General features: G+C 50.4%; 1 protein-coding gene across 1 annotated transcript in view; it reads right to left on the bottom strand.

Annotated features, from left to right (window-relative positions):
- The window catches only part of VPS41 (VPS41 subunit of HOPS complex), a 148,100-nt gene that overhangs the window by 55,528 nt on the left and 65,640 nt on the right, over window positions 1-26,932 (bottom strand). Inside the window, exons 5-7 of the mRNA XM_056804139.1 lie at window positions 11,735-11,809; window positions 6,399-6,461; window positions 5,771-5,836 (exon numbers count right to left, since the gene is read on the bottom strand). Coding sequence (XP_056660117.1) covers window positions 5,771-5,836; window positions 6,399-6,461; window positions 11,735-11,809 — 204 coding nt within the window. The remainder of the gene's footprint in view (window positions 1-5,770; window positions 5,837-6,398; window positions 6,462-11,734; window positions 11,810-26,932) is intronic.

Raw genomic sequence — 26,932 nt, 5'->3', positions numbered from 1 at the left:
CCCCCGGGATAGATCACAGATCACAGGGCACCCTCTCCTTGGGTCCAGGATGGTCCTCCTGATTTATGTGGTGGGTAAACATCAGCACCTCCTGGCCCGAGGCTTGGTCATGGGCTTTTGAGTGGCCAGCACAGCAGGGCCTCCCTCCTGGACAAGTGTGCCATCTGCTGGAGGGCTCGTCCTCTCGGGCTTTTGCCAGTTCTGCAGAATGCCAAGATTTAAGTCAAGAACCCTTATGAGGTGACCTGGGATGAATCGGACCTCTCTGAGCCTCCATTTAATCCTCATGGATATGATGGGGACAATAACCCGTGATGGCTGTCTCAGACATTGCTCTTGGGGAGCTCCTCATAGCGCCAAGAAGCCACAGCAATGCCAGCATGTTCCGGTGCCCCTGCCAGGGCTTCTCTAAGGGGCAGCTGGCATGAGTCCAGACTCTCCTTCACTCGGCACAGGAAGAAGAGGATCGTGGGGCTTCTTGTTGTCACTGACTCTCTGGGACTCCTTTTGGGGTTTCCCTGGCAGACAGCCTGGAGGGGTTTGCCACTTCCTCCTCTAGCTCATCTGAGGGTAACTTGCTCAGGGTCACCCAGTTAATAGCATCTGGGGCCAGGTTCGAATTTAGGAAGACGAGGCTTCCAGAGTCCAGGCCTGACACTGTCCACTGGGCCACCTCACGTCCCTATCGTGGTGCTCCTGAGAGGGTCAAAGGTCCACACCGACACCTGGTACATTATTATTTTCTGATGAATGTCTTCCTAAAAACTCAAAATGCTTTCAAATTCTGGTCAGAAATGAACTGTGGATCAGTCCTAACCCAGCGAGCGTGGGTCCGTTTGGGCCCGGGGCTCCTGCAGCCCCTCTGCTCAGGCCGGCCGCTCCCTGGGTCCTGGCTGGCACTTTATAGCTTACGAAGCAGTCTGTCCCTGTTGTGCAGCTGCCGCCGCGTCAAAGAGCTGACTGCCCGCTTTCTAAAAATGAACTCTGCCGCCAACAGCATCCTGACAATTTAATAATTTGTCAGAGTTGTCCACCCGCTATCATGAAGAGAGTTCAAAGGTAAAGGGCTCCGCAAGCAGGAGGGAATCTGCTGACGGGGAGCGTCTGGCAATTCACCCCAAACAAGGGCGGTCGGGGGGGGCAGCACCTCCACAGGGGGGCCTTGCTGAAGCCACACCAGGGGCTCCGCAGCCCCTCGGAAGGCCGCAGCGGCTGCTTTTTTCAACATAAACAAAACAGAATGGAGAACAAGCTCTCGGCTCAGGAGCCAGCCGTGAGGCCCGCTAAGAAGATCCCTTGAGAATCCCCAGCAGAAACTTCCTCAGGCAGGGACGCGCGCTGCCTTCCCAGACCGGGAGGAGATGAAGAGGGGGCCAGCGCCCTGCGGCCGGTCTCACTAAGGGGAGGAGACGCCTGGGCCCGGCTCGGCTCCCTCTGCCATCGCCAGCTCGCCAGGCGGGCTGCTGTTTGCGGAAGCAAACCTCGAGAACCAAAGCATTCACGTCGCAGCTACGATAAGCGCTCCCTTTGTTCCGTGGAAGGGTCCTCCTGGAGAGTCCCCGGATGTCAGCACTTGAAGCCAGGGCTTGTCGAGGGCCCGCGTGCCCTTCCACGGGCCCTCTGGCCAGCCGTCCTCCACGATCGGCGTTCCCAAACTGGAGAACCGGGTCCCTGAAGCACCCTCGAGACCGTCTACACCGCGTGAGGCGCAGGGCAAGGCAGCAGATTCCCCATCATGCCCAGGGCCACGGAGGGCATCGCCGTCCCCCCGGTCCCCAGGGAGACCCTGGCCCACCCCGGCCCTGGCCTTCCCGGGACAAGGATCCAGGGAGGCTGCCCAGAACGGACCACGTCTTCTCTGGAGGCCCGCCTGGCCCATCCCAGGGGCGGGGCGGGGAATCGGGCTCAGACAGAGGGATGTCACGGCCAAGAGAGGCGCCTGCGTAAACGAGTCTGCTTCCCACTGTGCCCCAGCGCTCTCTGGTGCTTTTGGAGGTGCAGCCTGAGAAACGGGCGCCCGTCCTAAACTGGCCCACAGAGGGGAGCTCGAGGGGACGGCCCTCTCCCAAGGCCAGCCTCCACAAGATTCCTTCTCTCTAATGCCACCTACACGAATGACAAAACAGTAACAGCAACGGGGTTCAGGCGTGTCAGACTCTCCGGGTCTCCTCAGCAGACATACTGGACAGCCGGCCATGCCTTCTCCAGCTCATTTTTACAGAGGAGGAAACGGAGGCCGACAGGATGGGGATCACACAGCCCATAAGTGTCTGAGGCTGGCCTTGGCCTCAGAAGGAGGAGACTTCCTGCCTCCGGCCTGGCCCTCTCCACTGAGCCATCGGGGGGCCTAGGGAGAACACAGCCAACACATGACTAGATAGTCTAGTATGCACATATACGCACATAACATGCTTCATCTCATTTGACCCTTACAAGAGCCCTGGCAGGGAGGGGCTGTTATTGTCCTCATTTTACAAATGAAGAAACTGAGTCAATCTGAGGCCACCCCCCACCCCCCGACCAAGCATCTGAGGTCAAATTTGAACTGTGCTCTATCTACTGTCCCACCAGCTGCCCCAGTTAAAAGCTTAAAATGTTCCTAAGTTTCTTAAGGAAAGACTGAGCTCCTTGATGGATCCGTAACTATGGCAATGAAATAACAACTGTCCACCCAGCACATGCCACGCCCAAAGGGAGGAGCAGCATCCCTCCTCCTCCTCCTCCTCCTCTTCCTGAGTTGGGAGTTCCTGGAGAGCAGAGATGGGGATGACGGCCCTTCCGTGTCCCTAGCACTGGCACGTTGCTTGGCACTCAAGGCTTCATAAAGGCTTTGCCCATGTGCACTTAGGAAATGTCTAATTATTGAACAGTTGCAAAGGGATCATTAAGATTTATTGGGTAAAAATTGGTTTTTACAACTCACAAAATACACATTTTTCTATAATAAACCTTAATAGCTCTGAAAAAAGTCAGTCAATAATCCCTGGGTCAATAGTGTGTATGTTCCCAGCTCCTAAACAGAAAACCTATTTACATAAATCTGTTTGGAAAAGTCCCCAATTATCCCCAAGGGACACTGGGACAACCCTGGAGAGAAAATGTAACAAGAAAGCAAATACTTTACAAGAAGAATCCATTGTTTGAGGGAGGGACAGAAGTAAGTCAAACAAACGGGGTCACTGAAATAAACAGAAATCAATTTCAGAGAATGACGCCTTGTTGACAAAATGGGCAGAGGTCACACCTGACCATGTGCACGCCATACTAGCCCCATGTGAGCTCCTGGACAGTACTCCAGCTCCATCTTGGGCTCTCACATGTTTCCTTTATACCCAGCCTCAAGCTGGTGCTCATTTATGTACTTCATCAGCTCTTTAGTGGTACAAAATGAGCTCCCTTGACACATCTCCTAGGCAGACAGTGGAGATCTCGGCAACTCTTAGGGGAGTGAAGGAGAGGGGGAGGAGCTTCTCCTTCTGGCCTGGGGGAAGGGAGTTTGCTGCTTATGATCAGCTCATCTGCCCCTGATGCTTCTAGGCCAGTGATGGTGAAACCTTTTAGAGACCACATGCCGTGCCCCTCCCCCCATGAGCGACAGGCACCCTACCCCCACCTTACCCTACATAGGGAAGGGAGAAAGTGCTCCCATTGGGCTGCTGGAGTGAGGAAAGTCCTCAGCGAGTGTAGAGATGGGGAGGGGGATAGCCCCAGTGCTCTGCGAGCCACCCACCTTACCTCTTGTGAGCTCCCACTGGCAGCTAGGCAGAGGAGGAGGGGAAAGAGGGAGGGCAGCAGCTCTGCCCAACTCCCTCTGCCTTTCTAGTCATGAACTCTGCGTGCTGTAGGTTTGCCATCACTGTTCTAGCGGCTTCTCAGGTTTGTGCATGAGAGAACAACCCAACTGGGTGACCTCACTAACATCTACACAGAGAGGCCAGTGAGGGCCGAGTAGGCCACCCACTGTTGTGCACTTCGATAGGCAAGACGCTCACAGGGTCATGGTCAGAATGCCTTGGAAATGCTTGTTATTTGTCTATGAGGGGCTAGTTGGAGCAGTGGAGTCATGAAGACCTGAGTTCAGATCCAGCCTCAGACACACAGGAGTTGTGTGTCCCTGGGCAAGTCACTTCAGCTCTGTCTCTGTCTCCTCAACGGTCTAACAGCGGCAGTAACAGTGCTGACCTCTAGGGTGGCTGGAAGGATCCCATGAGCTCATTACAAGTACTTAGCCCAGTGCTGGGCCCAGTGCATGTGCTTTAGAGATGGTGGCTACTGTTACTGCTGCCACGACTGTACCTACCTACACATGGGCCTCACCCTCCCACCCTCCAGGAGACGCACGAGACGCAGCATCAAGTGATTCAGAACTGATGTCAGTACAGGAGAAATGCATCCAGGCACGAGACGACAAGATGGCGGCTCTTGGATACACCAGAACCGCATCCTGCTTTCTCTCCCACTAGAAAATGTGGTGCACTGAGGCAGGGGCAGGGCTCCGGTCCTGCCTCATCTGTCCAGGGCTTGACACAGAGTAAACAATTCGTCAGTGTTTGCTCCCCGAGAAAGAGAAATCCACCAGGCTGAGAGGGAGATGGGAAGAGAGTGAACACAAAGGCCAGAGCACCGGGGGTGGGAGAGGGGATAGGCAGAAGGACCCAAGGGAGGCAGGAGGACCCAGGGGAGGCAGGAGGACCCAGGGGAGGCAGGAGGACCCAGGGGAGGCAGGAGGACCCAAGGGAGGCAGGAGGACCCAGGGGAGGCAGGAGGACCCAGGGGAGGCAGGAGGACCCAAGGGAGGCAGGAGGACCCAAGGGAGGCAGGAGGACCCAAGGGAGGCAGGAGGACCCAAGGGAGGCAGGAGGACCCAGGGGAGGCAGGACGACCCAAGGGAGGCAGGAGGACCCAGGGGAGGCAGGAGGACCCAGGGGAGGCAGGAGGACCCAGGGGAGGCAGGAGGACCCAGGGGAGGCAGGAGGACCCAAGGGAGGCAGGAGGACCCAAGGGAGGCAGGAGGACCCAGGGGAGGCAGGAGGACCCAAGGGAGGCAGGAGGACCCAAGGGAGGCAGGAGGACTCAGGGGAGGCAGGAGGAACCAAGGGAGGCAGGAGGACCCAAGGGAGGCAGGAGGACCCAGGGGAGGCAGGAAGACCCAGGGGAGGCAGGGGAACCCAAGGGAGGCAGGAGGACCCAGGGGAGGCAGGAGGACCCAAGGGAGGCAGGAGGAACCAAGGGAGGCAGGAGGACCCAGGGGAGGCAGGAGGAACCAAGGGAGGCAGGAGGAACCAAGGGAGGCAGGAGGACCCAGGGGAGGCAGGGGAACCCAAGGGAACAAGGAGATGGGAATGCTAGGCACATCTTTGGGGCTGGAGACAGATGGCCTGCCTCGTAACGTTTGGAGAGCTCGGCCACAAGATATTTGAGCCCCTGGGGATGGCTCTGTTGTTGTGGAGGGAGGGTGCCATTTGGGGAGGGCTCTAGGCCAATCTCAGGCACATGTCTTTTCTCCCCATTTCCTCCAAGCAAACACCCCAGAAAAGCTCTGACACTGAGCTCCCTTCCCCACTGACAGGTTCATTTCCTTTCCTTTATTTTCACTTCTGAAATAGAAATTACTTTAATGAATAATATATTAAACTTTTCAAAATAAAGGGAAACTTGGCGAAGAAAAAAGGCATGATCACTTTAAGAAAAACTTAAGAACTTCATGAGTGAGTACTAGAAAGCCGCAATGCTCCCTTTTAGGATAAAGAAGCCTTCCTCGTCGACTTACCTTCTTTCCTCCAGTTACAAACTGCTTGCAGTGGGACCTCAGAAACTGGGGGTGAACAGCGATGATCTGCAAAGGAAGCCGGCCCACGTCATTTCCACCCCCGGGGATCTGACCACCCTGGCCTTCTGGCGGTTCCTCGCATGACAACACACCGTCTCCCACGGCCCTCCCTGGCCCTTCTGGCTCCCCGCCAGCTTTCCCGGGGCTCTCCTCGTCCCCTCCCACATGCAGCACCTGCCCTGGATGGCCGACTTCCTCAAGGCTGGGGGTTTGGTCTTGCTTTGTGTCCCCAGCCCCAGGCACAGGCCAGCGCCTGCTCTGGCTTAATGATCAATGAGCTTAGGGGATGCTTATTGACCAACAGCTGCTGCGGCTTTGACGTCCGCCTAGACCTTCTCTGTCTACCCGCCCTGCCCAGCTTGCCGCCGCCGCGCTGTTTCTACCTTTTGGAGCCCTCAGACCAGGCTCTGCTAGACGGGGGCCCCAGCCCTGCCCCTCCCCGTCCCCTCCTTGCCCTGAACACTGAGCTCAGAAATGGCCCCGATGGACAAGGGGGCTCTCCTCCTGCCGGAAGGGGAAGGGGGGTGCTGGGAGGCAGCCCCCGTGGGGGAAGGGCCGGCACACTTACTTTGATTGGACAGTCAAAGGTCTCATGAAATTCCTCCCCAGAGTACAGTCCAAACACCTGCACCTGCAAGACAAAGGCACGGCGTGAGCGCCTCTTGCCTCCCCTGGGCCCACTTTCATTAAAATGGGGAGAATACTTAATAATCTGAGGCCTGTGAGATTCCATTAAATAGCTTAGGAGAATGACTCCTCCTTTGTCAGTTTGTACAGCCCCCCGACAGAGAAAGGACGCTCCCCCACAAGTGAAACCAGGAGGAAGAAGTTATTGCTAGGCCTTCGTTGCCCGACACAGACTATTCCTGATGGAGCCGAGGTCTGTGTGCCCAGAGCTCGTGGCGGGGTCCGCGTGCCCGGAGCTCGTGGCGGGGTCCGCGTGCCCGGAGCCTTGTGGCGGGGAGCCTCGTGGCGGGGTCCGCGTGCCCGGAGCTCGTGGCGGGGAACCCCGTGGCGGGGCCCGCGTGCCCGGAGCCCCGTGGCGGGGCCCGCGTGCCCGGAGCCCCGTGGCGGGGCCCGCGTGCCCGGAGCCCCGTGGCGGGGCCCGCGTGCCCGGAGCCCCGTGGCGGGGCCCGCGTGCCCGGAGCCCCGTGGCGGGGCCCGCGTGCCCGGAGCCCCGTGGCGGGGTCCGCGTGCCCGGAGCCTCGTGGCGGGGAGCCTCGTGGCGGGGTCCGCGTGCCCGGAGCTCGTGGCGGGGAACCTCGTGGCGGGGTCCGCGTGGCGGGGAGCCCCGTGGCGGGGCCCGCGTGGCGGGGAGCCCCGTGGCGGGGCCCGCGTGCCCGGAGCCCCGTGGCGGGGCCCGCGTGCCCGGAGCCCCGTGGCGGGGCCCGCGTGCCCGGAGCCCCGTGGCGGGGCCCGCGTGCCCGGAGCCCCGTGGCGGGGCCCGCGTGCCAGGAGCCCCGTGGCGGGGTCCGCGTGCCCGGAGCCTCGTGGCGGGGTCCGCGTGCCCGTAGCTCGTGGTGGGGTCCGCGTGCCAGGAGCCTCATGGCGGGGTCCGCGTGCCTGGAGCCTCGTGGCGGGGTCCGCGTGCCCGGAGCCCCGTGGCGGGGCCCGCGTGCCCGTAGCTCGTGGTGGGGTCCGCGTGCCAGGAGCCTCATGGCGGGGTCCGCGTGCCTGGAGCCTCATGGCAGGGTCCGCGTGCCCGGGGCCTCGTGCAGACCCCCTTTGTGGGGCAGGAGAGGCCTCGGGGCCCACTTCATCGGTTCACTTGCAAGGGGAAGCCGCTGTTTTATTCACAACCTTCCTTTTCCTCAGCATCTCCCTCCAGCTTCAAAGCAGACACAAACACACAAAAGCACGCCAGACTCCCTATGGAAGCGGAAGTGGAAGCTCCAGGAATGTCCACGTCCCGTGGCCACTTCTGTGGGCGGGGCCCGGGCATCAGAAGGGGGGGGGGCCGGGAGAGGAGGGAGCCTGCCGCAGCTGCGTCCCTGGTGGTCACGATTCAGACGGCTGAAGATGAAGCCAGGTCGGGGGTGCCTCCAGCAGGCACTCCGAGCCGGCCCGACAGCAGGAGCCGGAAGGCCTGACGCCCTCCTGAGAGGCCTGCGAGGAGCCACGGGTGGGGCAGCACCCCGAGGGGGATGGGCCGGGGACGAAGGCGCTCCCAGAAGCCCTGAGAGCCGCTGCCGACTCTCCGGTGAATCAGAGCATTGTTTCTCAAAGGAAAATTGAAAAATCTCCCGTCCAGAGGAGGAACAAGGGCCATCCATCTCCTGAGGGAGAGAGCGACGGGGAAGCTGGGAGCGCCGACGCGAGCGAGCGGAGGAAGGTGATGGATGGGGGCCAGAAGCTGGGCTTCAGGAGCCAAGCGCCCCCAGCCCACTTGGGCCAGAGCCTGCGTGAGTGAGCGGGAGGCAGCCGGCCTAACGCGAGCTTGTTTTTCTATTCTCTCTTCTTGGGGATCCAGAAAGGGCCGCGTAAAGCGATGGACGGCCAGCCTGTGTCTGCGTCGAGGCCGCCCCGCTGAGAGCTGGGCTCTCTTCGGTGCATCGTGGGCTATTTCTCTGGGTTACTGGCTAAGCCGAGGGCGTGCGAGCACTGAGCTGGCCTGGGGAGGGCAAAGGGCCGAAGTCGGGCGGCAGAGAAGGACAGCGACCACTCGTGAGGCCACCCTCCTCCTCTGGACGCCCTAGGCCCCCTTTTCTCCCGCCTTTCTTCAGTGAGGGGGGTGAAAGGACGCGGAGTCGCGGGTGCAGGGGGCTGTTTTGGCCCCCAACAGCTCCTGCCGTCAGTGGGGTGCCTGTGTCCTCGGGGTGGCCCCTGGGGCGCGCCTCTCTCAGTGGAGGGCTCTCAAGGCCGTGTTTAAGAAGGCGAGTGAGTGCCAGGAGCCGCCGCGCCGTCAGGAGGGCCCAGCGAAGGCTCCTCTGAGCCTGGCAGACCCTCCCCACGGGGACACGAGGACTGCTGGAGAGGTGGCGACCGGAAGCAGCAGATCCAGGCCTGGGGGGCGGCGCAGGGCCATCGGGGTAAATGGGGGCACTTGATGGGAAACGGATGCGACCCTAGACGGAGAGGCAGGTCCGAGAAGGCCGCCGGCCGGCTGAATCATCGGAATGGCAATGAATGGGCCTGGAAGGTGGGGACGGCACAAGGAGGAGGCCACAGGCATGGGAAGGCGGCCGAACACGCCCTCGGCGTCCTCTCGTCCTCGTCCCCAGGGCCACGGGAGGGTCTCGCACCGGCACTGTGAATATCAGCCAGACGGATGATGGAATAAATAAAACGTGAATAATTTCTAGGAAATCAGCTACAAACACACAAAACAATTCAGATTTTTCTTCCTTTCTTGTATGGAGGGCGTGTCGTGCCCTCCCAGGGCAGCTCTCCAGCCTCAGACCCTCACCTGACCCCCAGCTCTCACTTGTGGCTCCCAGTAGCTGCTAGCAGGCGGCAGCGGCCACACTCCGGGCAACGGCTTCGACAGGCTGGCTAAACCTTGTGAGGGGAGCCATCGGGTCGTCGACCCCTGGTGAACCAGAGCTTTGCTCACCCAGCATGTGAAGACTGCTTCGGCGGAACAGACGGAAGAAACCAACAAGAAGGTTCAACGGCTGAGAGGGCGACGCAGCAAAGCACTGTGGAGTGCTCAGGGTGTGATGGAGCACAAAGGACAACACGGCCATCCAGTGCAGCTGAGGAAGTCTCCAGGTGTAACGTCTTTCGTGCCACTGGACCCAGGCTTCCAACGCCGAGAGAGTGGGACTGTCTCTGTGCACCGACTCTTCCACTTAAATCTTCATGCACAGGTGTTTTTGTGCACAAAAACGCACAAAGACAATCGTCATCCTCGGTTCGAGAGACAACCAACAATTATTGGTTCCAAGGCAGAAGAGGGCTAAGAGCCAGGCAATAGGGGATAAGTGACTCTAGCAGGGTCACACAGCTAGGAAGTATCTGAGGCCACATCCGAACCCAGGCCCTTTGCCTGGCTCTCCATCTACTGAGCTATTTACCCGTCCCAGCCCTTATAGTTCTTTTTTTAAACCCTCACCTTCTCTCTTAGAATCAATACTGTGGATTGATTCTAAGGTAGAAGAGCACGAAGGCCTGGGCAGGGTCACATGGCTACGAAGTATCTGAGGCCAGATTCGAACCCAGGATCTCCCATTCCCACCCTAATTCTTAAAGATGTTTTGCTATGTGGAAGAGAAGTTACAGCCTGCAGGGCTCGGAGGCTATCCGTGAAGTTTGAGATTCTTAAAATAAGCAACACAACTGAGAATCTCCTCTTCTGTCCACGACTGTCAGAGCTTCCCTTGATTTCTTCAGATGACTCCTGCCTGGGGCCAACCGTCCAGCTTCATTCCAGAACGGGACTGGGACAATCCAGGGTGAAGCGCTAATGTCTACTCAGGCAAAACCCAACATGGCCTCACTGGATGATTCAGACGAGCAGACTTAGAGAGCGCCGAGTTCAGCGCCCCTCAGCATTCAGATACAGCTGCGTGACGCAATGGATGGAGTCAGGAAGATCTGTGTTCAAGTCCTACTTCAGCCATTTACTAAGTATGTGACGCCGGGCAAGTCACTTAAAGCAATATACTGGAAGCAATAGACCGTGCTGATTCCCAGGCAGAAGTAAGGGTTAAAAAAGGCTTTGGAGTGATGAGTAAACTGGGGATGGGGACGATGCTGTGGTAGCCACCAGGAGCTGGACTGGATTTCATTGTCAGAAACACTTTTCTGCTCTGGAATGCTACGGTCTTGCCAAGCAGCAGGGCGCTAACGGAAGCCTCCGCTTGGGGAAAATGCATCCCTCACCAGGGATGAATGCAAACTAAAGCGTACATGGTTTGGCTCCTCTTCCTTCACGTCTAGGCGTGCAGGCGTCTGCCTCGCCGGGCGTCCATCTCGGGGCTTCGAGGGGCACGGTGGGACCCAACAAGGCTTTGGGGCAGGGAGCCAAGAGGTCTCCAACGAGGGTCTCAGGAGCCCCCCTGAGAAGCAAGCGCCAATGGCACCGGCACCTCGAGAGAGCGTCATTCTCTAGCGGCACCCAGGCCGATGCGCTCTCCCTCCATGTAGGCATCAATAAGGCTGATCTTGCTTGGAATTGACGTGCTTTTAAGGGGGCCTCTGGATGGGGGCTCCCGAAAAACAGGCAACAAACGAGTTAACCCCGGCCTCTCCCGGCCGCTCTTAGCGCCCGTCTGCCTTCCCTGAACGTTCCTTTAAACAGGTAGCTTAACTACATGGCGCATTAGAATGTTATCATCGCAAAGCCACACCGGAAAAGGCTTCCATCGACTTAAAAACAAAAAAGACATTCTTCTAAGTGGAAGAATCCATCACCTGCACCACTAACTGTCAGCCGCCCCAGTGCAGGGAGGCCCGGATAATTGTTAGTTACACCCGGCCCCGTGATCTATGTCCTCCCGTGTCGAGGACGTCGCTGCCAGTTTTTTAGAAAACTGCACATACATTGATTTTACATTTATTTAATGTGGCCGCTGTAAGACACTCTATTCTTCTGATAAACTGTGATTGCTTATCAAAAGATTCTATAATTCAAGAGAAACATTCATAACTTGTGGGTGAAAATGAAAACCACCAGCCCACAGAAATCATGCCACAAAATCCAATTTCGTGGATTTATGGTGGAAAGGCATTGAAGTACTCCTGTCTTGGCGGAGCGGCGGACTAGGTACGAAGTCTAACTGGCACAGAGGTAATGAGTAAGGAGCCCTGCCCCCGCCCGCGCATTCGGCAGCGGAATGCAGTGATGTTATTGACATCCGGGTAGTGTAATTACTTTTCCGAAGGCACGTTTGGGCAAAAGATATTCTACTTTATTTAGGAGGGCGAGGAGGCCCCGCCCCAGCACCCCCACACGCAACGTACCTTGCCGTCCTCGGAGCACACGCCCATGTGCTCTCCGCTCTCATCCAGGCTAATCTGATTGATCTTCACGGGGCTCTATGAAAAGAACACAGCAACTTTAGCAAAAGGTGCGTCAGGGATCCATGGCCCTGCCTCCTTGCAAGATTCAGGAGCAAACAGCTGCCGCGTGGCTGGCCGGCACGAGCTCGGAAAACATCACAAAGCTCTTTCCACAGCCAAAGTCAAACAGGGCTTTGTTAGCCGGCGTGCTCCAAACCCAGAATCTGGACATTTCCATTAGTTTATATTTCTGTGACCCAAAGTAAAATGGGCGAATCTGCGGTTTTTCCAAACTGAAGCGGATTCCCGCCCCCCAAACACTCTGCTCTCACCATCGAAAATCTTCGTTTTTCAAGAATATTATGAAGAACATTCATGGGGAAGACGTGTGTTCCCGCTCACTTCATGAAGTGCTTTTTTCTCTCTGAAGTCTCCCTTCTAACTTTTTTATTTATAGCTTACATTAAGGCAGCCACCAAAAGCACTGAAAGTAGAAATCTACGTCCTATCAATAACCCAGTCCTGTTTTTGGTAAGGACTTAAGTTTCAGGGACTAAATGCTTTGACTACCTTTGTTTTCTCCCCTCTTCAAATACAAACACGTGCCTTCTTTTGGCTGTCCTCCCCCACAGCTGTGCGCTGAGAGGGGAGAAGGCCCTTACAGACGAGGAAACGATGCTGCCTTTCAGCTCCTCCAGCCAGTCCCTGTTTACCAACCCATTCTGAAGTAGGCCCACAAGTGGGTTCTCTTGAAGAAAGGGAAATAATGGATGTGGATATCAACGAGGCTCGCCACCACTCTCCATTCCCAGATGGACTAATGCAATTTTCCCTTTAAACCTGAAGCATTTCATATATTCTGCTTAAGAAAACATCACAAAAACATGAAAATCTGAATGGTTTTAATAGAAACTATTGGCGACGCAGAGGGGGAGAGGAGAGCGGAGTGGTGTTTCACTTGCATACGGGACTTCTGGTGAAGAAACGTCCTCCGTATTTCTAATCTAAGAGGGATGCTTGGAGGTAATGAAACTGGCAGTGACTTGCCTACAGTCACTCAGCCACTCTATGGTTCAGAGGGGAATTTTGAAGGCAGATCTCTGATTCCAGGGCACGAAGTCTCTCAATGGACAAGTCAGAAACTGGTTGTCAAAACTCTCTATCTTTGGTTTGTTGTTTGTTTTTGTTTTACTTAATAGCAGAAGTTCTTAGAATGGCAAGATCTAGTCCATTTAACACCTGTTCCTGCTAACTCACAAAAAATACTGGTGGGGTCACAATTTCACTACCTTCAAGAAATTAGACGAGCAACAATTGCAGCCTTGCAGATCAATTTGAAAAACAAATTCTGCACAGAACTTGAACCACAAACTGTAAATAGAAAGACACTCAAGCAAAGAGAAATGACCAATGCCCACCTCTGAAACGAGCAAAAATCCAAATGATATGGAAGGGAAGAGCTACTAGAAGGCTTCCCGAAGACATTTCTGATTGTTAAAAAAAAAAAAAAAGATCTAAAATAGTTAAATGAATTTAAAATAAACCATTCTCACTTAAGAGAATAATTTTTAATTAATCTGACTTCAGTGAAGCAGCAGGATACAAAGTAACTCCACAAAATCACTAGCATTTCTATATAACAATAACGAAATGCAGGAGGAAATAATAGAAAGAGAAATGAACAGTCTCTGGGAGTCAAGACAGAAAGATACAATTACAAGAGACATTTTAGCAGAAATAAGTTACAGACCGCAACTACTACACACCACATGTGAAAGAAAGGTCAAAATAGATATGTACCCTGAATGTAAAAGGTCATAAAAAACAAATGGCTAAAATGAGTATCTTTCATGATTATGGTTGAGGGAAGAATTCTTAATCAAATAAATGATAGAAGAGATAAAACAGATATTCAATTACATAAAGTTGAAAGCTTCTAAAGTAAAAAAATAATGGAACTAGGTTAAGAAGTTACATTGGAAAAAACCTCCATCAAACAGTTCTATAAAGATTTGATATTCAAGACATAGAGAGAGTTGTGAATTCATCCAACTGTCCTGGAGAGCAATTTGGAATGATGTCCCCAAAGTGATAAAGCTGTGCATACCCTTTGACCCAGAAATATTTCTACTAGGTCTGGGTCCCAACAAGATCAAAAGGAAAAAAGACTTTTATGTACAAAAATACTTAGTTTTGTGGTGGCAAGGAATTGGAAATTGAGGGGATTCTCATCATCTGAGGAATGGCTGATGGAATACCATAGTGCTATAGGAAATCACAAGAAAGATGGTTTCCAAAAAAATCTGGGAAGAATTACATGAACTGATGCAAAGTGAAGGGAACAGAACCAGGAGAACATTTTACATTATTTAACAATGGTGAAAGACTTAGCTACTCTGATCAAGACAATAATCTAAGACAATTCCAAAGGAACCCTGTTGAAAAACACTACCTCCAGAGAGAACAGATGAATATCTATAATTTTTGAACATTATTCTTGCTTTTTTTTCAACATAGCTAATATGGAAATATATTCTGCATGGTTTCATATCATATGGCCTGCCTTCTCAAAAGGTAGAGGAAGTAAATGAAGGGAGAGAATCCAGAACTCAAAATAAATTATAATAAAAAAAGACACAGGGCACAAAATTTTTACTTCCAAGAGCCATTCTCCAATGAGTAAATGGTAAAAGTATATGGAAAAGAGGATCTCATTGGAAGAAACTGAAATTGTACAAAATCACTTCACATAATACCTTGCAATCTTATACAAATGACAAGATAGGAACAGTTAAGAGGATGTTGAACACAGATCTTATTAATCCTGCTTAATAAATGTTCACTGAATGAATTAATGAGCAAATACACTGTTGGTGGGACAGCTTCTAAAAGAGGCATGTGTAGTATTCAATTCCAGTCACACCTTATGCTGGGGAGGCTGAGGTTATCAGAGCTCTTGAGCTGGGGAGCTCTGATCTACCAGGGACTAAGCTGAACAGATGCATTGTGTGGCACCAATATATTTAATGACCTTTCAGAAGCAGAGAAGCTCCTAGATTCCTTAAGGAAAGGCTTAGCAGAGAAAAGAGAGAGAGGGAGGGGGAGAGGAGGGAGAGAGAGGGGAAGAGAGAGAGAGAGAGGGGAAGAGAGAGAGAGAGAGAGAGAGAGAGAGAGAGAGAGAGAGAGAGAGAGAGAGAGAGAGAGAGAAGAGACAGAGGAAGAGAGGAAAAGAGAGAGGAGGGAGGGAGGGAGAGAGAAAAAGGGAGGGAGGGAAGGAGAGAGAGAGAGAGAGAAAGAGAGAGAGAGAGAGAAGAGAGAGAGAGCGAGCACCATTGGATCCTTGTTTAAAATAAAATTCTAAATGTAGATACAATAATATAAACAAATTCTAAAATTTAAAATTAAAATAAAATAAAATCAATTTATAATTCTGCTAACTGTTATTGCCAGAGTTCCTGTTACTAAGTGTAGTCCCTAAAGAGGTCAACAAGAAGACAGGGTCTAGACATGCATGTAGGACAGTCAGTGAAACTACAGGGAGTTGAGAAACACAATGTGTTGTGTGCAAGGAACAGCAAGGAAGTCAGAGTCACTGGAGCATTGAAGACCTGGGAGAGGGTAAAATTTAAGAAGCTTGGAAAAGGGGGGGGGCTAGGTGATGAAGGGTCTTAGGAGACAAGTAGGGGTGGGGAACAGGCAGATCTTCATTTCAGAAGAGAATTGGCTGGAGTGGAGAGAGACTTCTAGAAGAGAGATCAACCCATAGGTTACAGCAATAGTGAAGGTGTGAGGTGATGAGGCTCTGTACCAAAGAGGAGACAGAGGGAGAGATATGAGATGAGAGTAAAACAAACAGGACTTGAAGAGAGACAGAAAAGGGGAGAGGGAGACCTCAAGGTTGATACCTGTTTGAAGCTTGGGTAACCGGGAGGGTGCTGGTATAGGAAAGTTAGAAAGAAGGGAGGCCTTAAAGGGAAGGATAGTGAGATCAGTTTTGGACAGGTTGAGTTTAAGGTGCCTTTGGCACAATCAGTTTGAGATGTTCAACAAGCAGCTGAAATGCAAAAAGAGAGGTTGGGGCTGGATAAATAAATCTGAAAAACATCAGGAAAGAGATCATCACCGAATTCATGGGAGCTAATGAGATCAAGAAGCAGAACACAGTTAAAATGGCAGTTGGTTCTGCTATCATGTTTCAAAAAATATGACTTTATTCCAATGGGGACATTTTGAGCATAATTTGAGTTTGCTTTCGTGCAATTTCAGCCTGAAAACCAGTGAGAGAAAATCACCCTAAGACAACAGCCCTTACATGAACAATCTTTTAATGTTTGTCAACATATTTATTGTCCATGCTCTGGAGCACCAGGAGCTTTGACTGGTGAAGGGGTGGGCCTTCTTCCCTGTACCCCACCTTGTCTTACGGGCTCCAACTGGTTCTGACCTATTAAACTGCGGCTCAGAGGCCAACATGTAGATGTGGTCGCTATTTACTGTACTTCTTCACCATTTAACATTTATTTACTCATCATTCATTCATTCATTCATTCATTCATTCATTCATTCATATTCAGGCCTCTCTTTTCTGGAATGTGTCACTGACAAAGTTTTTGCATGTTGTGCCCCTAATCCCATTCTCCTCATGAGGTCTACGGTTTTTATTGAATGATTTTGCACACTGAAGTGCTTTTTGGGAATGCATGCTGGATTATGGTAGAGTTGACTATAGCAGAGAGCAGGGATGGCAAACCTATGGCATGGGTGCAGATACGCTCACTGCCCCCCACTCCCACCCCTCCCCCAGTTCATTACTAGAAAGACAGAGCGACTTGGGCGGAGCTGCTCCCCTCCTCCATTCCACTGTGCCTAAGGACATTTGTCACATCCTCCATCCTTCTGCCCAGCACCCCAATGGGAACATCTAGGGAGTACAGTGGGTGGCTCACAGGCGGCAGAGCTGGAGGGGAGCAGAGTGCTCAGGTGTTCCCCCCCTTCTCTACGCTCTCTGAGGACATTCCTCACTTCAGCCCAACGGTAGCGCTTTCTCCCCCCCTGTGTAAGGTATGAGGGGGGGCATGCTTGGCCCCCGGGGGGGAGGGGGGCACGGCACCCAGGCTCTAAAAACTTTGCCATCTCTGGCGTAGAGAAGAGGAGAAGGCCCAGGACAGAGTTTCAAGGGGCTGCAGTTTTTGGAGGGACAAGGGGTCACACAGGCAGGTGGAGAACTAAGAGAGAATGACACAAAACCCAATCAATTCTGTGTTACAAAGCTCATCCAAGTGAGAGGAAAGAGGGGCTCCCATGAGCTTTGCGGCAATGGGAATGGGAAGGAGAGGCTGGATGGGGTCTCTTCCATTCCTGGAAGAATCTCAGCAACATCTTTTCATCAGTGCACTGACTGCCATATTACCTCGTAACCACCACCTAGGCATAATTACAGCAGCCGGACCACTGCCAGGAGAACACTCAGGAGTGCCACAGGGATGTCTCCAGTGTTCTTGTTCCTGCTTAAGAGTGGGGCCACAATAATGAGCTTACTACTTCTGAGGAGAAAGGGAGCCTTGTGCAGGCAAGGTGGTACTATCCCGTGACATGGGCATCTATTATCTCCTAGACAGGAAAACCATTTGGGTAATCTCTGTAACAGAGCACTGTTCCATTCCCTTGTTGACTCTTAAATTACGTTCTTTCTACAATCATTGCAGATAGGTCCAAGGAAGCTTTGGGTTCTAAATTAGTGGAAAGGCTTCACAAGTTCAACGAATTAGGACAAGGAAGACATTTTCTTTTCACCAATCCCTCCTTCACAGAGTGGCTCAATAAGTCTCCTAAGATGTGAGTCCAACTAAGCTACTCTCCCAGTCCAGAACCTTCAGAGTTTCTCCTTGGCCCATAGCAGAGTTCACAGACTCCTTGGCCTAGCGTTTGAGATCTGCCACCATCATGAGCCCTTTCTAGCCTCACACGATACAACTTCCTTTCATATACTATCCTTACTAGCGAGTCTGGATCACCAGCAGTTCCCTAAAACCAGCATGAGCAACTTAGAAGTAAAATACAGTGAATAGAATACCATCCAGCTTCTAGACATTTGGGGACCAAGGCACCCGGTCATCAGGCAGAGAGGTGTCACTGGATCGTGCTGGAGTCAGAAAGCCCCAAGTTCAAATTTGACCTGGGACACAGAAGGTCTGTGTGGCCCCCAATTACTCACTTACGTCTTAACTTCTCAGCCTCAATTTCTTCACCAGTAAAAATGAACAGTTTAGATTGATTCTGTTGGCTCATGGAGGAGTGATCAGCTGCTGCTGCCCCTCCACCTTGTGCAGTGGTCATCTCCATTACTTGTAATGAACTCCATCCCCACTCTGTCATTCCGGCACAGCTAAGACATCATGTATCCTTAGGGAAGTCTCCAAAGGAAAATGTTTTCTTTCTCCTCAAATCTAGATTGCTAAAAGGCACCAACAGTATGAACTGGATAGGATGCTATGATTCATTCGACCTCCTTACCCACCAAACCTCTTCTCAGATCTATTAATAAATAGCAAAATGGGACTTTCTTCTCTTTTTCTTCTTTTCTTCCCCAGACTCACCTTCTGACAAGTATTATATCTGACCAAAACTGTAGGCCCACTGACGGGACCAGAGGTACAAAGTCTCCCTAATTCACAAACTGGAAAATGGAATAATTGCAAATTCAATGTCTAAAGATTTTTCATGAACACAAGTTTCTACCATTTTGGTTCACAAACATTAAAATGATCAGTAGATAAGTCGTGGGTTTACTGCCTGTTAGCAGCCTGGTCTTGGCTATGTTTGTGTTAAATCTGACTGTTCACCATCCAAAAATGCACACACAAGCACATTTACATCACCACGATTAATTTTATCTAGCTCTCAGTAGTTTCTCTATCAAATATCACGGAAGAATAACAACTTCATGAGAATAAAAAACCTGAAACTAAAATTAAAAAAACAAAAAACAAGAGCCACAACACTCTGACGACCTATAGCCATTCTGGTCTCCTTGGTCAATGCCACATCAATTTGACTGCCACCACTCTAAAAAAAAAGAAAAAGAAAAACAAGCCAAGCCAGGATTTCAATATAATGACTGTTAATGGAGCATGCTGCAGTTTTATCAGGCTGCCATCCAGGAGAGGTTTTCAACGTAAATGGGGAACAAATGTTTCACATCTATCTGCCACCTTTATTTCCTGTCCAGCAAAAGGAAGGTACTGGATGTCAAGAAACTTAGAGAAAAATCTCCCAGTGCACAGTAAGATTTTGTCTGCCCTTAAGAACTAATTTTTCAAACACCCAGACCCTCACGTCTCTTCTGAACCAAACTTCAAGTCTTGCCATCACTGAAATATGCTTATGTCAACCATCCCTTTGTAATCAGCCAACGAGGCAAAATGGGCTTCAGATGAAAACAATCCCGATGATGAGTGCTCGTCCAACAGAAACGATTAATCTGACAAAATCAAAATTTCATAAAGAAAACAGAGCCGCAGAAAGTGGAGGAGGAGGAGGTGTGGAAGAGGGGCGGCAGCAGCAGTGGGGGCAGAGAAAAATGGCCTCAGCTGAATTTTCCATTAGCTACAATTTTATTTCTGATGGAGACATGTTTGGAATTCTGGACAATATAAGTAAGTTTGACTGTTCAAAAATCAATAACGTCAAGCTGACACCATAGAACACACAAAAAATGTTCCTTTAATGGGGGAAAAAAGAATTTTAGAGGAAGGGAAAAATGCTCATGTGCAACTTCTCTACGCAGGCCCACTACAGGCGATCTCAAAATCTTCTACGGGAAAGAAAGGTAAAACTGCCCACAAACAAATACACCTCATGTGATAATCAATTACCTAATGTAAAATGCCTGAAATAAATACACTCAGTATGGATTATGTCAGCTCTTCAATTAGGAATAAATTCCCGGTCATTCAGAAAGCTGCTTTTAATTGTGTTCTTTGTGGCAACCCCTTCTCCCCTGACACCACTCATCATCCCACCTTAGCCTATCAGTCCCCCAACGGTGAACCTCTGAAATCAATCTGCTAATGTATAATTTGTAAAGCTCCTCTCACTAACAAATGGATAATTGATTCTTTTACAAATGCTGCATCCCCACGGATACGTGGGGGAGAATGAATGAGAAACAGAAGACTGGATTTCGCTTTTGTTCTCCCAGAGATCCAATATTTGAAAGCTGAAAATCCAAACATTCTAATAGCTGCCTTTGTGACTTCACGCCTATTAGTCACAGTTAGCGAACAAGCGACACTTACATTACGAGTGTGAGAATCGCGCCTCTGCTCTGTCCTACTTAGGGCAAGTTCAGGCTCCTTCCTGCAAGGGGCTCCCATTGAAAAAGCCAATCCCGATAAGGCACAAGTGGCACCTAGCTTTTAGGAAGAGCTTTCAAGCAGCACTCGGTAGTAAACGCAAAATCCAGCTATCGAATGCTAACGTTTTAGCGCCCACCCACCCCACCCCCAGACTTAAACTGGCTCATGTCCGTTACCGTGAGGGCCGCTTCATTTTGAGCATGCCAACGACATGCTCCAGGCGGTGGGACTCCTCGAAGAGCAGGATTCATCCGTTATTTAGGAAGGTTTATTAAGCTATCTTGATGGGGGATTAAGGATTAGAAAGCCAAGAGGCCAGACACTGAAGTCAATCTTTTTAAGCAAGGAAAAGAAAAAGATAAACTATCTTTGAAAATGTGAGCTCTCACAGAATTGGGTCCATGGTCACCCAGTCCAAAGATCCTTAGCAACACAAAGAAAGGGAGAGCCGTCCCTTTGCGAGAAGGGCCCATAAAAATGAGGATGATAAATATGCCTTGTGGCTGTCGCCATCATAAGAGCTGAGGCTTAAAATCACCAGGTCAGTGACGGGTCTGCAGGAAACATTACGAAGGAATCAGAAATATCCATGAGGAAAAAATCAAGATGGAGACTCTCACCCTACAGAGAAAGCTCAGACAAGAATGAAATCCTAGATTTAAAAAAAAAGGAAGTAAACATTTCAGAAGTTGAAGGTTCTGGAATAAAAGTTCATGTATGCCTGAGTGTGTGTACGTACACACACACACACACACACACACACGCATGCACACGCACGCCCACACATGCACGCAGGAAGACAGAGATAAGGCTTAAGCCACACAGGCTAAAAACTGGTTTAATTTTTTTAAAGATAAAAGTGTTTTTGCACATTGAGATGGTATTCAGTAGGAAATCACACACATTCATCCCCTCCCCGGCCAACAGAATAGGGATCTTTCTAGAATTTGGGTGAGGACAATAGTTAGCATTTCTATAAGGCTTAAAGATTTATAATGGGATTTGCAACCATTAGCCCACTTCTCCCTCACTACTGTCAGAAACAGGTTAAGACGAACTCATTTTACAACTGAGGAAACTGAGACTGAGAAGTTCGGAGATTTACCCAGTGTCACACAGTTAGTTTCTGAGGCAGAATCTAAACTCAGGTCTTTCTGCCTCTAGGCACAATCTTCTGTGCACTGTGGTGCCCCAGGGGTCATGGGGGGGGGGGGGGGCAATGAGATTAGCACCCACTCCAAACACTGCTCTTCTCACTCGACTTTTTCCCATTTAGTCACCCATCCTCCACAAAGTTCTACTATGATACCTCAGCACGGCTGGGTTCTCAAGGGCAGGGCCGGCAGGGCACAAACTCTTGTTGCCTTCTCCCAGACTATAAAGGCTTTGAGTAAGGCCCCAGGCACAGCCTATTGAGTCTGTGGTCCAAACCAGTGTTGCTGACCAGAGAGAGGAACACCACTAGCTGACTCACCCAGTGAGGGGCCTTTTTTAAGGAGGAAGGGAAATATTCACCAGTGAAACTGAGGAAGATGCTTAAATGGCCTTAGTCTGGGGAGGTCCACATCTGCTTCTGCAGTGACCGAGTGTGGCAGAAACTGCCAAGAATCACACTCGGAATAAATGCCCACAAGAGGCGTTGCGGAGCTGCAGCCCTCTACCCGGGAGGGCCCATGGCCCGATGACCAAAGGGCCACGGTGCCGGAGGAGCTAGAGCTAAGCAATCTCAGCAGACCTGTAATACAGTCAGAAGAAAGAAGTGGCAGCAAAGGGGGAGGCTTCTTGCAGGTTCCGGTTAGAGCCACAGAGGGAGAAGACGGAGACTTCATCCGATGCCCCCCAAAGAACAAGACACGGCTGCAGAGGTCGTTCCATTCTCCCCTTTCATCGCAGTACCAGACAGAAGGCTTGGCAAAGAGACCAGCTGGAAGCTGCTGAAGCTACATTGGGAAAGAAGTCCCAGCAAGAACTTGGCAATAAGGTCGTCCAGATCTCCGACACTCAGTGACTTTAATCCGAGGTAGACAAAGAGGAGGACAGGGAAACACGGGGAAAGAGTTCAGGAAGGAGGAGAGGGGGAGTCCCCAAACTTCTGGGGTACACGAAGCATCATAGCTTAAAATCACAAAGACTTCTTTAGAAAAAAAAAGAAAGCAAGTACTGGCTATGGCAAGCCCCCAAAGGCACCATAAAAAAATGAAAAGGGGGCAGCAGCTAGAAGGGTCAGTGGATTGAGAGTCAGGCCTCAGAAGGCTCGAGCTTCAGAATCTCTCCAGGTTCAAAGAGCACCCTGGAACAGTCCTGTGGCACCTGCCATCTGTCCACCAGGCCCTGCGGCCTCTCCCCCGGAACAGTCCCCCACTATGTAGATTTGCCTTCTCCACTCTCACCCTTCCCTGGGGCCACCTTCATTCCCCTCCTTTCCAGGTTTTTAATACCCAGCTCTCTCCCAGTCTCGCCCCCAGGGCCAGCGGAGGGCAGCCCTGTCTTTGTCTTTGTGCCTGTATGCTGTATCACCAGCACTTCTACAGTGGCTCAGCATCTCAAAAGTCTGCTGACTTGTCTGCCTTGCCAACTCACAGGGACAAAGGCACACTTTTCAGCTATGATTTTGTAAAATGTTGCAAAGAAAACAGGACTATGGTCACGTGAGCCAAGGCTGATAGTCAGCCCAAATGGAACTAGTGGGGAGCCATCCTTAGAAAGACCTTTTCTGCAGCTGAGTCTCTCATCCTGTCAACACTCACCCATAACTCCATGAACAGAGACCAGTGACTGAAATGTCCACAGGCAATGAGAAGGAGCCCTAAAGGGGGCGGCTTGGACCTGACGTCTCCCACAGATCTTCCAATCACAAATGAGTCTATAACAGCCGCAACCAGAGGATCGAGTCAGCCAGCACTGAATGAGTACAAACCATGGCCCTGGCATGCGGTTCTGCCCTCGAGGAGCTCAGCCTCACAGAGAGCCCACCATGTACATACGACTAATATGTAAGACCAACTGGAGGCATCTCAGAGGGAAGAGACCAAGAAAGACTTCGGGGAGGGGGTGGGATTTGAGTTGAGTCTTCAAGAAGGTCAGAGAAGCTACAAGAGGAGAAGGGAGAATGTGGAGAGCATCAGGGAAACCTGGAAAGGCAAGAAGTTGGAGGATGGTGTATGGTGTCAGTCAGCCAGTTAGGAAGCCAGTATCACAGGATCTTGATTTCTCAATACATGTATCGACAGCAAGAAACACTCCATGACGAGCAAAGGGCTTCGGATGTCCCCAGTGGTGTTTGTTCTACTCACACTGAGCCCTGAGCCCCTGAAGAGTCTCCCCCATGAAACAGGATCTGCCCAAAGCTGCCATCTACTGCCCAGCCTGCCACAGCTGTAACAAGACCCAAGAGGCGAAAGGCACATGCTGCCCAGCTCCTGGTGTGCACTAGCAATTGAACCCTGGGCTCCAGGCTGGCCCAAGATGGACACGAGAGCCAAGAGAACGGAAGGAACAGGAAGAGGCAAATCAGGGAAAGGGAACATGTGTTCACAGGAAGGCAGGGGCTCAAAAGTGCACAACGGGCTGCAGAGTGGTAGGATGGGGCTGGGTGGGGGCAAGAGAATGAGGAGAGACATCCATTCACAGCAACAGAAAGAGGTCAACAGATAGACAGGCTGCTGCCCAGCACAGCTGCTACCCACAAAATCGAAGTAAACCAGAGCACAGCACATTGTTAAGTAAATACAGCATGGAAGACTCATGAAAAGAGAAGCCCAAAAGCACAAGGATGAGAAATGATGATCCGAATCCACAGCTCCCACACAAGCTGATCAAGCACCATGGACAGCAGAGAGTTGACTTCTTTCCCCATCCCTCCATTTAAAGGTCAGTTGGGTCACCAGGACAGCAGGAAGCTTCATCCTCTCCCAGAGGTGTGTCCTGTACTGCAGACATTTGGTTTGGGGTGGGGAAGGGAGGGGGGTTGCTTGTAAGGAACAGGTTTGCTTTGGGGTGTGGAGAAGAACAATCAATATAAGGAAATGATTGCACTTTAAAAGCAAAAAGTATCTATAAATTAAAAAAAAAAGATCTATGCATTCTCAATGTCCAGATGTACCACTCATTATATATATATATGAAGCTTCTGCCTTCCTTCAGTGATCCTGACCCTGAAACGGTGTTGCCAAACATGTTTATCTTAAAAAAATAAAAGTTTGGATTTGACCTTCCCTTTAAATTCTTGATGAATTAGCTGCACTCTTTGTAGTGGCAAAAAATTGGAAAATGAGAGGATGCCCATCAATTGGGGAATGGCTGAACAAACTGTGGTATCAGTTGGTGATGGAATACTATTGTGCTAAAAGGAATGGCGAACTGGAGGGACTCCATGTGAACTGGGACGACCTCCAGGAAGTGATGCAGAGTGAGAGGAGCAGAACCAGGAGAACATTGTACACAGAGACTGATATACTGTAGCACAATCGAAGGTAATGGGCTTCTCCATTAGTGGCAATGCAGTGATCCTGAACAACTTGGAGAAATCTATGAGAAAAACCACTATTCACATTCAGAGGAAAAACTGTGGGAGTAAAAACACTGAAGAAAAACAACTGCTTGAATACATGGGTCAAAGAGACTCCAAGACGGAAGGTCTTGAGAAAAGAGGAAGAACCTCAAGGAAACTGGAAGATGACAACAAAGACTTCTCTAGGTGGTAGGTATAATGTGACCATTAAAGCAAGAGAAGAACTAAGTGATGAAGGCAATAGACCTAGAAGAGAGCACAGTTGATTCTGAATCATAATGAATCAACATCTATTAAGTGCCTACTATGTGCCAGGCATTAGATTAAGCAGTGGACATATTAAAAAACCGAACCTGTGGTGCCCTGGGAAGGTTGACTCTCCTGGGAAGATGAGGAGGAAGTAGGCCTGCTGTGCCAAGTGAGTTGGTAGAGAGGCATCAAGCTATGAAACAAGAAGCACCCCAAGAAACAGTGCCTTTATTCAAGAAGATGGAAAAAAGAGAGAAATAAGACAGATTTTGGAAGAGAGAAGTATGCTATGTGCCAAACAGCGATTCCAGAAAATACAAAGCGAGGGGACAGTGAAGGAAGATAATGACAAAGAAGAGTAGGATTGAAGTGGAGAGACACAAGAAGAAAGGAAAGAGGGCTCTTTAACTGAGCAGATGGCAGAAGGAAGGATTAGAGAAGATGGAGAGAAAATTTTGCTAACCATAAAATGAGAAATAACAAAGGCAGATGAGGAAAGGAAGTCTGGTAGAGAAGTCAGAACCCGTTAACTTACAAAAATATATTTTTTTAATGAACAAAAATCAATTTCTGCATCTCTGCTCTATTTCCAATTGATAGGAAAAGATATATGGAAAGCACAAGTCCCCAAAACCAAATTCCCACACTGGTTCTGTCTACATAACATCTAACCTCCTGCCCTGTAAATCTATGCCCTCTTTGCCAGGAGGTATTTTGTCCTCTGGAACTGTAGACAGTTGTCATGTGAAGCAGAGTCCAGAAGCTTTTCAAAGTTACTCTGACAATAAACTCTTCAGACTCAATCACCAAAGTAGATGGCAAACCCTTGGTGCAATAGAACATAGCTATTATGAGCTGTTATGGCCGTTATGGCCAAAATATTCATAGCCTATGGCTAACTTGATGGCCACCAAACAGTTTTGGGTAAAATGACAGAAAGGCTCTCAGAAGTCATCAAGTACAACACCTTCATTTTAAAACTGAGTGCCAGAGGGTTAAATAATTTATGAAAGATTACATGGGGTGTCAAAGAGCCAGGATTCAAACCCGAGTCCTCTGGTTCCAAAGCCATGCCTTCATTGCACATGCTACAAGTAGACCCGTCCTCTCTAGGTACAACTATACTAATTTCCAAGAAGTCAGATATTCTAAGAGTGCCAAGAAGATGTTTATTCTGTCATTCAAGGAAGAAATGAAAAATGAATCCCTGCTAGAAGATGCTACAGTTTTACAGGAGCAGACAGTACCCACTCTAGTGATTTGTAGAATTAAGACTGAGACCCAGTGGTATAAAGGATTAATACTCCCTGTAAAGAGATTCTCTTTCATTCTACTGAAGGCCTGACTGACTCTTGGAAGGCTGACCTCCGACAAAGGGATTAGCACATGAGCTTAAAAACAGGAGCTCTTCAAGATTTGTCTTCTATAAAGTGGCATCCTCACTAAAGTATCAGATGTTCAAATACAACCCACAGTGTCTAGTTCAAAAATCCCAGCACTACCATCTCAAATAAACATTACCAAAACTTTCTACAACGAAGCTGATGCTATCACTTAACTACTGAAGTGAGGGAAAATATCTTTCCAGGTTGGTACTTTTCCTTACCCAGCTTGTTGTTGTGTTTGGCATGAATGCTTCCATGAATCTCTTAGTCTAGTAGCAGTCTCTCGGTAACCGAGGATGACGATTGTCTTTGTGCGTTTTCATCTATGGTGTATAGATGAGTGTGCACAAAGACACTTGTGCGTGAAGGAGATTTAAGTGGAAGAGTCGATGCACAGAGACAGTCCCGCTCTCTCGGCGTTGGAAGCCTGGGTCCATTGGCACGAAAAGTCGTTAAACCTGGAGACTTCCTCAGCTGCATTGGATGGCCGTGTTGTCTTTTGTGCTCCAACACGCCCTGAGCACTCCACAGTGCTTTGCTGCGTCGCCCTCTCAGCCATTGAACCTTCTTATTGGTTTCTTCCGTCTGTTCCGCCGAAGCAGTCTTCACATGCTGGGTGAGCAAAGCCCTGGTTCACCAGGGGTCGACGACCCGATGG

The sequence above is a fragment of the Monodelphis domestica genome, chromosome 7 (genome assembly GCF_027887165.1).
Source record: "Monodelphis domestica isolate mMonDom1 chromosome 7, mMonDom1.pri, whole genome shotgun sequence".
Lineage (NCBI taxonomy): Eukaryota > Metazoa > Chordata > Mammalia > Didelphimorphia > Didelphidae > Monodelphis > Monodelphis domestica.
Note: the sequence above shows the minus strand (reverse complement) of the source record. Positions and strands in the feature narration are given on the sequence as shown.